This window comes from Pieris rapae, chromosome 17 (assembly GCF_905147795.1).
Source record: "Pieris rapae chromosome 17, ilPieRapa1.1, whole genome shotgun sequence".
Lineage (NCBI taxonomy): Eukaryota > Metazoa > Arthropoda > Insecta > Lepidoptera > Pieridae > Pieris > Pieris rapae.
This window is the reverse complement of record NC_059525.1, coordinates 1868672-1887129: the sequence shown is the minus strand read 5'-3', so window position 1 is coordinate 1887129 and position 18458 is coordinate 1868672. Positions and strand designations below refer to the sequence as shown.

Below are 18458 nucleotides of genomic sequence, written 5' to 3'. Positions count from 1 at the left end.
CTGCTTAACATGCTCCAAGAATTTATACAAACAGTAAGGCAATACCACTAAGAAATCGGTAATCATTTTGTTGAAATATCGATGTTTTTGTATCGCGATCTTTGAGTTTGTCGTTCACGGTTCACTACCAAAATCGGCTATTGTTAAAAGAGTACTTTATTTATTCATAAACGCAGAACAAAATACAGATACTAGGAACCCATTTCTTTAGGGAGATAATTGAAATGCCAAAGGTATTATAAACTTGACGGCCAAGCTCAAATAATACTACTTTATGCGTGCTTCAACAAAATCTATATTATAATAAATTATATTTTAAATAGGTTACGCACAGCTAAAATATTTATCGTTAATATAATAACAGGTTAACAGTATGTATGTCGATGCTGTTTTAGTCATTTTTAACCATACTATTAAATGCGTTTTGTGACTGACGACCCAGTGTGACTTTGTTTAATGAACTATGTCTATGTACACTTGTCGTACAAGTTCGGGTTTTGCCAATTATATTATTGCTAATAACGGGTGTACAAACAGTATCATGCAAATATAGTTTTCACTTGTAGCTTCTTAGAACATGTATATAGTATATTTATTCTATAGTTTCTATGTTCAAAACAATCAAGACAGAAGCTCAATAAAATATGGAAACAGTTTGCCTGTCTGGCTTACTCATTGAGTTACGAGACTTCATTTAGAATATACAATCATAAAGTATAAGCTAATCCTTCATACAAGCAGTATAATATAACCATTGTTATGCTTTTCACAATCTCAACGGTGTGTTGGGATCAAAATACCTCTGAAGACGCGACGAGTGTAAGCCGAGGCTTAAGATCCCTTATCCTTAGGATAAATCTTATATTAGAATAGAGAATAAATATCCCTGTATCAACGCGATTGGCAAGGATTTTAGGTCTTTCATTTGTGGTATTCTCGAGTTTTGCTTAGGAAAAATGGTTGTAATTAGACAAGGAATGTAGCTCTTATTGCATGTTATATGATAATGTTTTATAATGCACTAAAACTATAAGTTAAGATAGATTTATGAAATAAGAATTAAACTTTTTGAACAGTAGTCCAAAAAATTATGTATCACAAAGAATGGTTCGGTGGCCGTCGATACATAATCTTATACTAAAATAAGTCCTGAGTACATACCTCGTTGTACTGCTCCTCAGTAGGAAGAAAGGCACTCAATGACGTCAGCCGTAAGGATAGAGAAATTGTGAGTTTGGGAAAAAAGAGAGGTTAGACTGATGCTGTAACTTGCTTTACAATAATAATAAATAAAAACAATTTAATAAATATATATTATCCCTACAAACAAAAAAGAGACATGCATTAATAAGTTAACCCAGGAGTTATATACCAAAAAATCATTTCCTAAAATCTGCCATCAGTAGAATTACTAATTATAAAACATCAGCCAATAATCATTACTCAAAAAAAAATTCAATGTGAATATTGCTTCGATTTTGCATTTTTACAATTACACAAATGTTTGGTGTGTATTAGTTGTGAACGTTATACCTTAGTTGTTCAATAGTACATGAGCGTCCATAATTTTTGTTAAGGCTTTCTTTAACAGCATAAATTATGAATTAAAGTTTGTCGTTGGCGTTAGAGTATAATTTACAAAATAGCACGCCGTAAAGTGCTGATTGCGTGTTTAGTTTTCAGTCTATTCATAGGCGGAACCGAATGCTTAATGCAAAAATAAAATAGGACGACAGCGATCTATTGATTACCATTGAAAGTAAGTACCAAGAGTGCTTTATCAAATAGGGGATGGTTTTTTTTTAGAACACTTGCTTATTTGCATTTTAATCTGGATTTCCTATTCAAGGTTTTCTACTTCATTTCACGACATTTTCTAGTGTCAATTGCTGGTCGTACATAGGATTCTTTCGCCACTACATTAATATGTATTAATAGAAATAGTTTTATTACGTTGGCAATAACTCTCCGCCATTTTTTTAAATTACCAAGTTATTTTGCTAAACACAATGTTTGTGATGAGCTGCAACCATTACACCATGTGCAACATGACATCATAAGTAATTTACAGTTAAAAAATAATAATTAAATAAATTAAGAACAAAGATCACGCGGCAAAGAAGCACGCATTTATATTCTCATGGGAACTTAGTATAGAAAATGGTTGTTAAATCAACTTCAGAATTATTGGTGGTTACCATCTTACATTTCTGAGGTATAAAACTCATTTTCCTAATAAGGATAAAGAACCTCCACCTGCTGTTTTATTTCTCACATTTAAATCAAAAAGTCTAATTCCAACCGCGCAGCGGAAAACAAACTCTATTTCAATGGATTAGAGTTGATTTTACAGACTGTATAAATTCAGAGGTTTTTAGGCTTACATAAACGGGATTACTATACTAAGTGGGCCAATCGTCAAATTTGTAGTCCTACTTTAAACCATCTTTATTAAAACCTCAATGTTCGTTTTTGGAATTCGTAAGGAAATGAAAATATATTTGCAATTTCATTTTTCGGTAAATACAATTTGGTATTATTTTTGTTATTATAAAGTAGTTTTTATAAATTGTTATAGATCTTTGATTCGTAGGTTTAACTATTTAATCAATCCATCATCTTGTGGTGTATGGAGAGGGAAGATAGTTATCCAAAGTTATACCTTTGAGCACTTGTGATTTTAAGGTCGACTTACATAAAAAAAAATCTAATAGGTACATCACACATTCGTTTGACTGTTGCTAACATATTTAAATTAATATTCATCATAATTAATTTTAATGTTCTGATCAATAAGACCTTGGAAATACGTACTTTAACTTTGCTGCTTGTTATTGTATTAAGGTAAATAATTTTCAATGTTAGAAAATAATTTTATCGGAATTCATACTCAGGAGAGCTGGGTTATTGCGTTAAAGGTGTTAATAATGTTTATTGGTATAAAAATATAATTACATAATTCATTTATAATAAAAATTATGTCAGTGCCTCTTCAACCTTTTTAGGACTCGGTCTCAGATTTCTGTATCTGTTTCATGATTTTTTGATAATCTAATATGCAAATAGGTGATCAGCTTCCTGTGCCTGACGCACGTCGCGGCCGTCTAGTTTTTGGGTCTAACGAAAGCCGGTTGCCTCACGATGTGTTTCTTTACAGTTCGAGCGAATGTTAAGACACACAGAAAGAAAGTCCCTGTTCACAGCCGGAGATCGAACCTACGATCTCAGGGATAAGAGACGCACGCTGAAGCCAGTAGACCCTGCTTGTGTATAATAATTACTTTTATTTGTATAATGATTTAGGTATATTTTTTTGTCTAAATTCTATGTAGAGATGCTGTAAACTAAATCGAAATAGCGATTCCAATTTCTAATAACTACATATTATTTAAACTTAATAATTATTCAATTGTTGATACCAGGTTGTATAGTGATACGAAGTACACTATAGAGAGTTCTGAAGAATTGATTGGGATCCCTCGTTTAATTATCGCTCAGGCCAAAATAATACTCGCTTTCCACCTCAATGCTAAAAGTCTTCCACAGTCTTGTCAAATAGACTTCTATTGGTCTTTAAAGGCCAACAATGCTTACTAGTCTAATAAAATATATGTAAATTTCGCGTTTTTAGTAATTTGTTTATATCTCTCGCGTTGTTTGCGTGTAATATAATTCAAAGTATGAGTCCCTGTCGACGCATCAAAAATGTACCATCCACTTATAACGAAAACGTGACTGTGAAAGTTTAATAGCGCGTATACATATAAAATTTTTACAGTATGAATAACGTGTTCTTATGAAACATATATTTATAATATTATATATTATGCGTACGGTTTTGTAAAAATATATAAAATAGAATAGCATTTTTTTAGTGTAATCTTTCGGTAATTGGTGGAAAAATTAATTACATTCGTTTGTGCTAAATCGGTGTCAGTCAAATAAGGATTTAATTGTAGATTTTGACTTTGACTTTGACGCACAAACCGGAAATAGGCATTGAACCTCACACCATACTTCCGCATTTTATTTTATTTTTACAATAATAAGGGTCCAGTGCTTGAATAGCTTAATTTTTTTCTAATCTGACAGGTGACATACAAGCCATGGCCAACCATTTTAGCGGAGGGGAGAAACAATCCTGGATTCAGGTGTCGGATAATGAGGCCAAAACAATATTAATGTTACATACAAAACCCAAAACCATACTAATCTATAATAAAATATCACGGAAACAGACGCAACGGGACTAGTTAGTAAATCAAATACTTCAAAACATGTGCATAGTATTAAAAATATGTTAAAAAACCCAAAATGTTTTTAAAACTATCTGATCGTTAAACTAAACCTTTACTAGCCAATATTTCACATGTACTAAATCAAACCTGGTGTTCGGTCGTTATCCAATATCGTGCACGCTATAAAAGGATAAAAAACTTCCCTCTGCGTTCATAACGGTTTAATAAGAATTAGTTATACTCCACTGCGTCACAGAGATGGCGTGTAATTCAAAAAAATTAAACCTAATCATGTTCAATTACTTCATACTTCATGAATCAATATCTGTTTTCTGAAGTATATTAAAGTAATGGTACGGTATCATGGACTGTGGTTATTTTTCTATTGCCATTTTTAGACCCTCAGACATAGATGTAAAATAAGAAAGCAATGTGGCACCTGGGGACTACCGCGGTAATGTAATTCAATTAAAGTAATTTCTTTAATATTATTTCAAGGTTTTTTCTTTGATATTACTTCAATCTACCACTCCACCAAACTCAGTCTAATACGCCTATATAGTCTGTCTTACTCTTACACGTACCGGCTGCACCGGCCGCGGATACGTCACCGGTCTCGTCAGACAGATGTGAATTCGCAGTATGCGTGTTGTCCCACTCTAACACACCTGCGCTAAGTCAGCGATCACGCCAAATTTATGCGAGACGCAGTATGCGTTCTGTTCCGCTCTAACGCTTATTGGCATGAAGTGTTAAGTAATTAAACATGATTAGGAGCATTTTTTTTGATGTCATAAGCTATTTAATTAAGATAAAATCTCATTTTATTGTATTTATAACCCTCTTGTTTATTTTGAACAATTACGTTCCTATTTTCATAATATTGATTAGCATAATCCTCATTATTTTGTAGGTGTGGTTGAAGTGTCACGTCATAATGTCACGTTATGTCCGTAGTCTATTAAAAATCATACAATGGTACGGTTATTTTTGATATAACTGAAAGTCTTCCGAACCATTTCTACTTAATAATGCATGTGGCAGTCACTACCGCTTCTGTTTCAATTGCCTTTCTGTGCAAGCAAAGTGCACTTGTATCTGAATTTGCCTTTAATTTTCCGAGAATTATCGCTTTCCAGATAATGATTTTCTTTGTGATATATTATATAAAACTAGCTGACCCGGCGAACTTTGTTCCGCCTTAATGGCAATTAATAAGCAGTTTTTTTTAATTGGAAAAATTGAAAAAAAAAAATGAAATACCTACATTAATAATTCATTATACGAATGGGCAATGGCACTATCATTTCATTATAATTGTTAATTATTTATTTAATAGAAATAGTTTGAATATTTATATCTTACAAATATCAAATTGTCATCTATACGTCATTACATAGCTGTCATTATACGTCAATTACATAGCTATCATTTGCGTTATTTGTTATTCCAAGTCTGATTCTTTTTTGTTATACCACGTTTTATAGTAACTGACGTTTCATGTCAAGTCACACGGGAACGCTGTCGATCGGGATAAAAAGTATCTTATGTCCGTCTCCTGGCTCTAAGCTACCTCCATACCAATTTTCACCCAAATCTGTTCTGCCGTTCTTGAGTTATAAGTGGTGTAACTAACACGACTTTCTTTTATATATATAGATGAAAAATCCTTTGGTTCACAGCCGAAATTCAGACATACGACCTCATAATGGGCAAACCCATTTATAACACGGTTGGTTCCTTGATTAGTAATAATAATAAAAAATGTGTGCGTTGCACACGCGTAAGAAGTAAAACTTTAAAGAAATTTGTTAAGTAAAGTTAAATTAGATAAAGTTTAACAAATGGCTTTCATTATCATACACATGAATATAAATAATACAATTATTTCATTTTACCTTAGAAGACTAAGATAAACTAAGATTATTACAGAATTTCATTAATTGTAATAAAATTATTAGTATCATTATTATCACTTTTATATATGTTTGTTATTAATGGCTTCGAATCTGTTCGAATCATCCGTGGTAAGGCCGAGAAAAAGATGGCACGTAACAGAATAATGTGACGGTAAATTTTTATCCTAACGCCGATAAAGAAGTTTCACTTCAAAAACGTTGTCATTCGTATAATACACTTCATATTAGCCTTATTCTAATAATATGACATTTTACAAAAACTCTTCAGCCAACTGCAGAATCTCCACTGTTCCCCATTTTTCCATTTCCTATGAAATTTGTCATACTGCTTATGATCATTCTGCACTAGGTTCCGCTACGTGCAATACATAACGTCACCGAAATTGAAAACACTCACTTTTCTCAAGTACTAAACTAGCAATTACGGAAATTTCCAGTGACAAACCTAATAACAAATTGGTATCACTTGTTCAAAACGGAAACGCTCATATAAGCTAAAGTTCGCAGACAATGAGCATTGCTAGCATTTTCTCGAATATTCAGCACATTCGCGTACAATTTCTTGGGTCGTGTCGAAACTAATTTGACATCCGCACGAAACGACCATGCATAGCAAATGTGCTTCTGAGTGATGTATAAAATATGCACGCACGCCCTGATTGTGCTATAAGTAATATCACTGTTATTGCCACCTCATAATTTTAAGTTACTATCGTGATTTGTGTTTGGGATATAATATACTAACGTTTGGTTTGATTTAATGCAGATATTTAAATCAAACATGTTGACTGCCACGTTCGGCATTTTTTTATTTCCTTGAATAAATTTTTGGTTATATTTAACGAAATTAAAAAAAATAACAAGGGTAACAAATTCGACATGTACTTTTTTTGTGTCTGTTCATTGATCCTTTGTTTGTGGATTGATCTTAATGATCGAGAGTCGAGATGTCAAATAAATGGGCTAAATTGATATAATAGGAAAATATTTGAATTAAAAGAAAATAAGTTAATGTAAATTATTTCTATTTATAAATTAAACGACTCAATTCTATTTTTAAATTTATTTGAACGCTTCAAATAATCTCGCCTAGTCGTAGAATACCGTAATGCACAAATTAATGTTATTCTAGTTTTTTAGAAATACAAGGATAATTAATAATAAAAAATAGTTACTAAAATATCAACTAAAGACTTTTTTCAAGGTAAAAGTTTATTCCTTTAGGATATATTATAGTCAATTCGCGACGGTATTTAAAAGGTTTTTATAAAAAAAGAAACTTTATTAGTGAATTAAAAATAATACAAGTGTTAATTTAAAGGGTAGTCGATATAGGACCCCTATTTAAACTGTGGTCGATGCTAGACTATTTTAACGGTGGTCGATATTAGACTAAAGTTAACATGATTACATTCTCACAACTAAAAACCCTTACATACTAAACATTCGTTGAAGTATTTGTATTAACGCTTATGGTGCGTTCGAGGTATATGCATTATAATTTAACTATATTCGATTGATAAAGCATGTTTTTATATCGCAAAGCTTAGAAAATTGTAAAAACCGTGACGATAAGTTGCCTTATTGCTGCCTGATTATGATAAATTAAAAAAAAAAACATTATGCCTCAAACTTAAAAAAACGTGTTTAAATATATAAGATATAATAAAGCCATACATAATATAATCCCGCGTACAAATTAGATACGGTGTATGCATATAAGCGCCGGGAGAGTATTTAGCAAACTGGATTGTAACCGCATTATTGCTGACCAGCTTCTCTTGTCGAGGGACGCTTTTATAGTCGGATGATATTTAAATTTAGAATGCTAGATATTGCATACAACGAGAGAACAGTAGATCCCTAGAGGTTCGAATTTAGATATTATTTTTGTAAGAAGCTGTCGAATGAAAAAGCAAAGAGTGGCGGAGAGTTTATTGCCAGTTCTTCTCTTCCGTTCTACGTCCTTGATTTGAGAACTGGCAGTAAATGTTACATTAGAAGCATTTAATGTATATTTGTTTTTTTGACGTTCATAATTGTACATTACGTTACCTATATGAAAAAATGATTTTGAATTTGAATGAATATTCTGCAATTATAGGTGATATGCGTTATTTGTATTCACAATTAGCTAAATCGGTCATAGATATTTAGACTTATTACTTTTACTACGTTCCGTAACTAAGAGATGGAGAAGGAGATGAACACAGGGACTACACATATTTATGAAACTATATGCGATCGATAACAGTCTTAGTCATTCAGTCAGTCCTAACAATAAAATACTGAGAAAAATAAATTTGTATATGACTGCGTATATATTTAAGCAATATGTGATGATATATGATAATGAATTGTAAATTAATTTAGCATAAATTCAATATTTAGTTACAATGGCGAAATTCATTCGTAATTAGTCGTGCATCAAATTTCGTAATTGAAAATTTCAAGTGTCCTATCTATCTATTTGTCAAAAAATTGAAAAAAAGCCGGGAATAAAAAAAAACTAAAACTTATTTTATGGCCCGATCTATTAACAGTTGAGGCATTTACGGAGTATAACGACAAAATGCACAATTTTAATGTTTTTTTATTTAACGATTTTTTTAATATATCCAATTTTCATATTAAGTATAGACCAATATTAAAAGCGTATATTAAATAAAAATATAATAGAAAATTTTTTGTTACATATTTTCCTTTTCTCTGTAATACGAAAATGTATTATCAAAATACGTTCATATTTCTCTATTTGGGTTTCATTTATTTTCACGGATATTAGATGGCCTTCATACAAATATCTATTGTGTCTTGCTATAAAGGTCAGGTTATACACAATACAATTATACAAAATAAAATATACTTTTATTTTAAGATCCCAATTAATGAATTCTAAATAGGAACAAAAACGTGATATGTAATTATTGTGTCAGTGACAATTGAAACCCACAACTTTTCACACTTTTTTACGTGCCATATAATATATTATGGCCATCTACATTGGCCAATCATATAATCAAGTTAAAAATAATATGTCAAAAATTTAATCAAACAGGTGTGATGATATTCAATTGATAGAGTACATTTAGAGATATAAAATGTGAATAATAATTTATAATAATCGTTAAGCACGCTTTACAAAAAATCCGTTGCCTTGTTTTTGTGTTCATCTCAATCATACCTAGTCGTTGTAAAATATGGAATGTGAATTTGTTTTTTCAGCTACGATGGCCGAGTTAAGGGACCCACAGCGCATTGGGCGGACGCGTCCCTCGGAGGGCGGGCAAGATGGCACGCGTCACCACACTCCGCTCTCAAAATACGTGACGTTGTCCCGACCGACCGTGCCCTGTATCGGTGTAGAGTCGACTTCAAAGTGTCACCAACCAAAAATCATAAGCTAATGCTACATGTTATAGGTAAGTAAAGTATATTTAATATAAATTAAGTGTAAATAATTTAATTATGTCCTGTCATAGAAAATTTGGAAACCTAATTGATTTATTGAATAAGTCATGATAAAATAAGGTTTTATATATGACTGTTGCTGACTTCTAAGCTTAAATAAAAATTTAATTACATTTACAACGTTAATACGAGAGAATCAATTAATGTCAAATAAATATACTTATCATTAGTATGATGAAGTGCTAGTCAAGCCTGCAACTTTCATCTATAGGAAGGAAAACATTGTGACAGGCATGTTAACTCCAACAATCCACGATGCGTCAGAAAAGGCAGATCACCTACTTGTCTCTGAAATAAAAATGATCAAAACTGACACAACAGTTGTAGTCTGAGCCAATATTCATTTAGGACTATTGTGCCACTGGAGTTTAAATTAAGTTAAATATAAACATTAAAAAAATACGTTTATTTTGGAACATAGGATCATCATGGTATCACTTATTCCACATCATTAAATTCGAGCCTGTTGGCATCCCTCATCGGCAAAGTAGACAGAGGGTGTTGGCCGAGATAAAAAGCCGGCTTAAAAACTCTCAGTACTCTTTTTAAATAAAGCAAATCATCAAACTAATAGTTCTGGTATATTCGATAAAACGTTCTAAAATTTCAGTCTGTATCAACTCATATTGGTCCAAAGCTTAGTAGGCGTGAGTCAAACAAAACTAAAACGCCCCACCACGAGTCAACTTCAAAGTATCACTTGGAACTTGTAACGCCTGCAAGTTGTATGTTATCGGTGCAAACTTCATTCAATACCAGACTAGCTGCATGGTTAAAAGTTTGGACTTGATTTAATTTAGAGCAGTGCGATTTAAACTTAGGGCTTTGAAGAGTCTTTGATTTGGAATCTCTGTATTGAATTTAGAAAATACGATAAGTTTTTTTGCTGTAATAGTTAATGAACATGTATTTTAAAATGACTTTAGTAACGGAGTAGGGTTGTTAATCTTTGAGTATAATACTCGTGTTTCGTGAGTATGTTTAGAAGCGGATTTGTTATATTTAATATTGTTTCTTCCCATACCAAATATTTTTTTGCTTAATTTATTCAATGAATTGTTAATTTATTTTTAAAAATTTTGTCCCTGAGACAGTGTAGGTTTAACGCTGTATTGCTATACTTATTTGTTGTGCGAGGGAAGTACTAGCTCTGGGGTCACCGGTACCATCAACTAGGCGCCAAATCAAAGCTTTATTCAGGTGCACTCGAACCCCACGGCCCATTCATTAATTCCAAAGAGAGAAAATCGAAGTCGGAGAAAAAATATTCTTATATTTGACTAATTTATTATTTTCCGCCTGTTTTGCGACCTCAGCTTGTCCGAGGGAGGTGAGACGGGGCTAACGTGTACACATAAGTAAAATCCTATATTGAAACCCTTCCCACCTTTCAAGGGATTAACGAATACATGGGAATTTGGCTAAGAGATAATAATAAATCCGTTTTCTAAATAATGTAAATAAGGTTGTAAGTTAAAAAAAAAGATTTAGTGTTTTTATCCGCACTATTAAATTATTAATATTGTAAAATGACTTGTCTAAAATTATTGCAAAACTATAATTTAAATAGAAACAAAATATGACAATTACAAACAGAACCTTTGTTAAAAGCCTGATATAATTGATAATGCTATTGAGCGTGTTCCATAATCTTTTCTATTTTAACCATTACAAAATATTACAATAATTTAATACGAAGTACACTTTGAAACTATAAAACGTGATTCTTTGCTCTTATAGAGACATTAAAACGATATCTGATAATAAAAAAACAACCATCCTATCAAGAAAAGTGTTCTGTATAAAAACGGATGTCTTAATGGCGTGATAAATATCCTTTTAGTTAAAATCTAATCAATCACTAGGAACAGCTGATGTGAAAGATTCCACTTTTTGCTTATAACTAAGAGTTATACAATTACACTTTTAAATCGATCCTAAAATCGATCTACTGTAAATAATTAGCTAAACAGATAAGATTCGTTTCGTTTTGTTGAATTTCGTTTCATGCAGCCGATCAGTGATAGTCTAATACATTTTCTAATAATGAATTTTTAATTATAAATATAAAAGCTACAAACTATGTTACAGCAATCTCGCTGTTATCAATCCATACCCTTCAATTGTATATATTTGCTATGGTTTAAGAAACCATTAGCTCTTACTGTATGTAAATGTCCAGCACTATAAAATTCTTATAACTGAGACTATCGTAGTTAAGTGGCTTCCTGAAAGAACATCAGGGTTATGTCTCATGCTTGGCATTTTTTGTGAATACCGGGTGGAGTAATATGTATTAACAATGTATAGGTTTTTTACTTCTTTAAAAAGCACACTGTAATGTTAAACACGTGTGTGGGCTATACTGTTTAAATAACTTTATTTCTCATTACAAAAATGTACTTTTAATACATGAGAATTTTAAAATATATGAGATACACGTCGCCATTAGCCGTCCCCATTTTAGTCAACTATATTTACTCTAACATGCATCTTTAATGCCTTTGTGAGTTTGTCAGACGCGCCAATATTGAAAATTTTGGACGGGAATTGTTCAAGTAATTCTAGTATCGTAGGTAATTATCTTATAGGTCAGATGTCTGATACTCTACTATGCATTCTACATAATGCTAGGTACATTACGAGTTTGAGCTCGAGATAGCGTCTGCCCAGGCCAGTGCTAAAATAAAAAATAATCAAGTATGGGCTTTTAAAACTCAAATTCTGTCCGATTCTGATGGTAATTGTTCAGACTTCTCTCATTGTTTTTTTAAAACAAACGGTGTATCAAAAATACAGCAAAATGCTTTTAATTCCAAAGCAGAGGTTTACCTATTTGAAGTTTTGTACAAACCGTTCCGTAATATAAGTTCCAACCTGCCTCGTGATTCGTTTGTTCTTCCCCCTATTTCCTGTAAGAAAATAGAAAACCCACAAAAGCCTTTAATCAATATACGTTCCGTTGCAGAATTAGCCCGTGAAATTCCGTATTGCGATGCCATTTCCACTCCTGTTTTCAAACCTAGCCTCAATACAATCTTTATCAACACAGCCAAAATGTCTAATATAGTTTGTTTAACTAAAAAACTGTAGTTTACAATTCTTTTATATTTGTTGTATTTGTGTTATGGTTTATAAAATAATTATTTAATTATATAAGGGTAAAATTACGAGTTATATATTTAGTTCAAGAATTTATATTAAAAGGTGATTTAATGTTTAAAGGTTTATAGTCTGTAAACCTGCCTGAAAGAGTATTTTGACAACAAGTATAAATAACTTAACTGTTATTATTATTATGATACTGTGATAATTAATATGATATTTGTATACCTACCTATTTTTATGTTTCTGATTGTGAGTTTTTTATTATTAATCAATCTAAATGTACCAATAGCTTTTCAAAGAAAAGATTTATTGTTATTATTATCATAACTTTTTATTTATAATTTTATTTCATATTTTGCGAATGTAAAAAGAGACATACAATTTTAACTTTAAGAAGTTTTAGCAGTGTTAGACTAGCATTTAAGGGAATCTCAACCATGAAGTAAAAGATGGAAAATTTGTTGGATTTAAAGGCCTTTACAGCTCAGCTCGGACTGTTTCGACGATCGTGATTTGGCTGGAATGGGCTTTTTCCCGCAGCTGGAACTGGAACTGGAAGGGCGTATTCTGCGAGACTGAGCCCTCGCTTTGGGCCGTCGGACGGTAGTCAGTTGCCTGAAGGGCAGGACGGAAGCTAACTGAGCGATGAGCGAAGTAAAGGTCCATGCCTGGCCTGGTGAAGGCGGGTGTTATATAGAGCGCTGACATCGGCATAGAAGGCTAGCTTCACATTGGGAGCTCTAGGAATATCGCCGATAAATACCGATAATATGTATTCACCAAGTCTCGTCAAGAAGTCATGTACGATGCGCACGAGTTTATTGGCACTTGAAGACGGTAGAGCTTGTAAACCAAGCTGTTTTTCTAAACCTTGGTGGTATATTTGAGCTGACTTTGGACGAATTTTTAAGCTCAATTAAAACCTGTACGAAAATTATCGCGATGTCCATTAACCATCACCAAACTTCACGTATCAGGAAAGAAATCAATATAACAAGTCACAATAAGGCAAAAACCCCTAAATGTTTATAGCAGTGCATGTATGATGTGCCAGATAACATCAGTCATCGCTTTAAACTTTCGTCCCATAAGCACTGTATTAAAATCACTTGATAAAAATTCGTTAACTTTTATGATTTTAACCAACAGTAAAATGCTGTTTTAAAAATAACGTTAACTTTTTGCATTTCCGACATTTATGAAACATGCTCTGCGTAATAAAATTACCGGTCCAGTTAAAAGTAATTAACGGGCAGTTATTTTTAACGATAGTTTTTATTGTCAATTGTATTCATACAACTCGAAAATTATGGGTGATGTAAGCTTATTAATGAGGTAAAATATTTTAATAAAATCTTTAAAAATTGTAAGAGCCGTTTAACCAGAGGTGTCCATTATGGCATAATAAAGTTTTTCCTGTCTGATATAGAAGGATAATGCATCGTCTTTTATTTCGACCATATAATGTAAATTCTATAACTTAATGAGGCGATGCGAACTCGTTAGAAACGAAGAAGAAAATAATTATAATCATCTTCCTTCGGTCAAACTTTGAGAATTGTATTGTTTAGTATGTGCTACATAGGACATTATTGATTAGGATTTGTATAATGTCTACATGAAATTCTTCAGGCATATAAATTTGTGTAGTTTTAACATCTAACATACATAAACATCGTCTTCTGTAATCCGCATAGTTTTAGCATTCTTTAAAGTTATCAGGATTACTAAATTAAGTTATATTAGATGCGAGACTCATACCTGCCGTAGTCGCATTTTAACACCACTACTATTTGTTATACATACTCAAAATCTATGCCCAAAAAAACACTGAAGAAAAATGATAGATGCCAAAGTTATTTTTATTATTGATCAATCTATATACACCAATGGCTTTGCAAAGACAAGATTTATTATTATTTTTTTAATAATTTTATTTCATATTTTTCGAATGTAAAAAGCATTGTACAATTTTAACTTTAAGCAGTTATAGCAGTCTAACTAGCATTAAAGGGAATCTTAACTATGAGGTAAAAAATAGCCACACTTTCAATTTTTTTATTGTTTTTAAAGCATTAGTTTTTTAATCCATCAAATTATTTCATTCACACATGGGCCAATATCTTGCAGTTATTGATACAAATTGTTATTTAGTTGCTATTAATAATATGTTTTATAATTACTGAATTTAAATACTGATACAGTTGGTCGCTCAAATATCGAGCCTAAGGTTAATACTAGGGAAATTTAAAATTATACTTTCAACTGACACAGTATGTACGTGACTTTATTAACCGCAAAGTAGTATTTTTTCAATAAGCCAGCACACTATGTAATATTGAACAGCACGTGAGTTAAATTACTCATAAAATGTGCCTTACATTCACTGGCCCGCAGCCAATTCTTCCTTTATTGTATATAATTCTTTTGTAATTTATCCTTGCGTTACAGCTTGTGGTAAGCTGCCTTAGCAAATTTGAGGCTCGTATAAACCACAACATATATTTATTTAGTAAACTAGAACTAAAGTACAAGACAATTAAAATAATTAAATAAACAGAAGTGAAACTAGCGGCATTATCGCTTTTGACTGATCTCTTCCAGGAAACCATTATTAGATTAAAATGAAGAAGATGAATCTACATAAGATACATACAGTCAAAATTTTAACATGTTACAACAATGTTGATACTCGGAACAAACAGACTGCAATTTCCCCGTACTAGACTATCTAAAGATAGTAATTTTTTTTTGGAAAAAGGTCTCTCTTCTTTAATAAAATCTCAGAGGCTCTTCTATCTCTGTCTTTAAATAAATTTAAATAAAGACTGTGTAAAGTTAGCGATTATCTAGTTGATAAAAGGGCCTGAGACTAGTGCTGGGCAGGCTACTTCTAATTAATTTGCTATATTTGATTTAAAAAAGTATAGTTTGATGATTTTCAAGACAACTTTTAACTGTCTTAAAAGGTTGAATAGAAGTAACAATTACATTGTAAGTCTATCTTATATTATTTCATGACTATATAATCAAATTATTACGTTATCAAATTAATATTAATTATGTTTCACGGAAATGATCATTCATACAATACATTATTTTCCAGAAGTACATTAATTCGATTTAAAAGCTTTAGTAGAGAAAGATCTTTGAATTTCATTGTAAATTATTGTAAGGCTTGATTGCCATACAAAAGGTTATTTTCCTATTCAATCCAGATTAATTTTTGGCATAGCAAATTTCTCCCTATGTTTACTTTGACATTGGTCCATTCCCTTTGACTTAAAAATTTGTTAAATAAACATACAGGAAAGAAATAAATACATATATACTAAAAAAAAAATCGTTCCAAACACCGCTTATGCTAAAGATGATGACGATCATAGTTGTATGCACATTGTGCATTTAGAACAAACTTCCTAAGATTAGTCCATTTGATACCAAAGTCAATACATATATGACATAAATTAAAATGAATTTATAAAAGGACATTGTAAACAGCTAACTCCTGTCATGGAACAGCCAAGCCAGAATATACTACACGTTTTAAATAAAATAATACAGAATAATTAGTCTCATTGTTTTAATTACAAGAACAAATTACGTTAATGCACATATTAGCGGTTTGTCATAGTAACACAATTGAGATTCGCTCTGTTTCAGTTTAATGATTTCATGTAATGAAGTCCATTAATTGTAACATTTACATTTTTTTTTATAATTTAAAGTTTTAATAATTATGCTACTTTTACTTATGAAGTACTTTAGGTCCTGTATTAATCCGAAATCAAAATAACTTATAATTTTAAAGCAACGTCCTAAAATTTAAATAAATAAATATTAGAAATTTAATGATGTATTCATGGATTAATATTCAATGTTTACAAAAGGCTAACCGAATAGCCTCGAATCACTTCAGCTATTGCTGTATACCGCGACCACGTCAGCTAACAATATATTCTTTGTAAAAAAAACGAAAGAGACTGTGCCTGCAAATGACGGTCCCTCGTAACATCGTGCCAGTGCTACAATAAGACCGCCACGTTGCCTCGCTTCGCTGTTCAATCATTGTATGGGTATGAGTATACCAAGTACTGTTGCAGTCGACTCCTTGTCTGACATATGACAATCGTATACGATTATGACATTTTTAAAATAATTTGTAGATAGGTTTTGTATCTGTAAATCAATCATTATGTAGTGATGTGGCTTTTGAAGTGAAAACTTCTTTAGCGGCGTTGTACACTTTTTTTGGAATGGGTAAAAAATGTTAAACGCGACAGGACACGGGACCTGATCGAAAATTCGTAAGACGGATGGCGAGTAGACAGCTGGCGAGGCGTATTCAAAGTAATGTAATAATTGTTGTGTTTGTGTACAATAGCGCAATAATTAAATATTGTATTCTAACACATAAATGATAGTACTTTTATACTGATAATTAAAGCAATTCTTGAAAAATTATTCTATAACCATTCCATAATATCAAGACTGCACCACGTTAAAATACAAGTTTTCACTTCATCGTGCAACCTGTCGTTTTTATTTATTTAATTCTTCGTTGCAATCAGTACAATAAATATAATAATGAGGACAATGCGACTAACAAAGATATTATGTTGCGGGCTACTCGATTGTGAGGAAGTTGGATGTAGTTAGCGCTGCGCCTTTAAGTTCTCATGTCATTCTCACATGTGTGTAACATAACATATTCTAAGCGCGCTGATCGCAGCTTGTAAACTGCTCGCGAGCTGCACATTCGCGGCATATTCGCCAGATGTGGACGCACCCTAATAAGTATAGGATTGTTCTCATTTTAAATGTGTGATATTTGAAAGCAAAAATAAATAAAACTAAACTTGCACACTACATTAGCGATTGTCTATGTTGAGACCGCAGCAAGGAAGTCGCTATTTCTAATGAGCCAATATAATTTCCAAACAAATTATATAGGCGTATAACCAGCGAAAATAATATTAATATTGTGTTACCTTATAAACGTCATTAATAAAATGTTTCAAAATTCAGATTTACTGCCAGTTCTCAAATGAAGGCCGTTAACTGACAAAAAGAACTGGCAATATCAACACTTTATATCGCTTAGTTTTTTGTTTTTATTATATTTTCTTTTGTTGAAGCAAGTAATGTTTCAGCTACTATTGTCTGTGCTATTGTTAAATTTCTATAGCCACTAGATCGCTAGAATCTATTATATATTTTCTAGTGGTTGAGTGGCGGTAACCGCACAGTTGGACTAACTGCCCCAGTATGTGTGGACGATAATATAAACACCTATGTAGTATAAGATCCGCGCTATTCCTGTGTGATTTTCAAACCGCGTGGATCCTGCCGTGTCTTAAGTAGGCCTTACTAGCTATTTAGTTGTGTATGTCCAGCGGAATATAGCAAATACCAAATTCGCGGCCAAAGATGACGTTAATATGGCAAGTATTTATCATCATAGACTTCGTAATAGCAATCATTTGCCCTGTCTGTGTCAGCCATAAACATTCGGTGGGTTCTAAACATTATTTCAGCGGCAATATTGGCAAGATGCTCGTACTATAAACCGGCTCGATTTGGCTTCGTTCCTATGTCGAAACATAAATTCTGAACGGACATCTGGTTCAGGTGACTTGTACGTTGGCAACACTGCACCATAGTAATTATTACAGTAATTGATAGCTAAATGATTTACATTGTTTTTAATGATATGCAACAC

General features: G+C 32.1%; 1 protein-coding gene across 1 annotated transcript in view; it reads left to right on the top strand.

The window, feature by feature from the left end:
- The window catches only part of LOC110999252 (hemicentin-1-like), a 154891-nt gene that overhangs the window by 97017 nt on the left and 39416 nt on the right, over window positions 1-18458 (top strand). The window contains exon 4 of the mRNA XM_045631859.1: window positions 9383-9579. Within this exon, the coding sequence (XP_045487815.1) occupies window positions 9383-9579 (197 nt within the window). The remainder of the gene's footprint in view (window positions 1-9382; window positions 9580-18458) is intronic.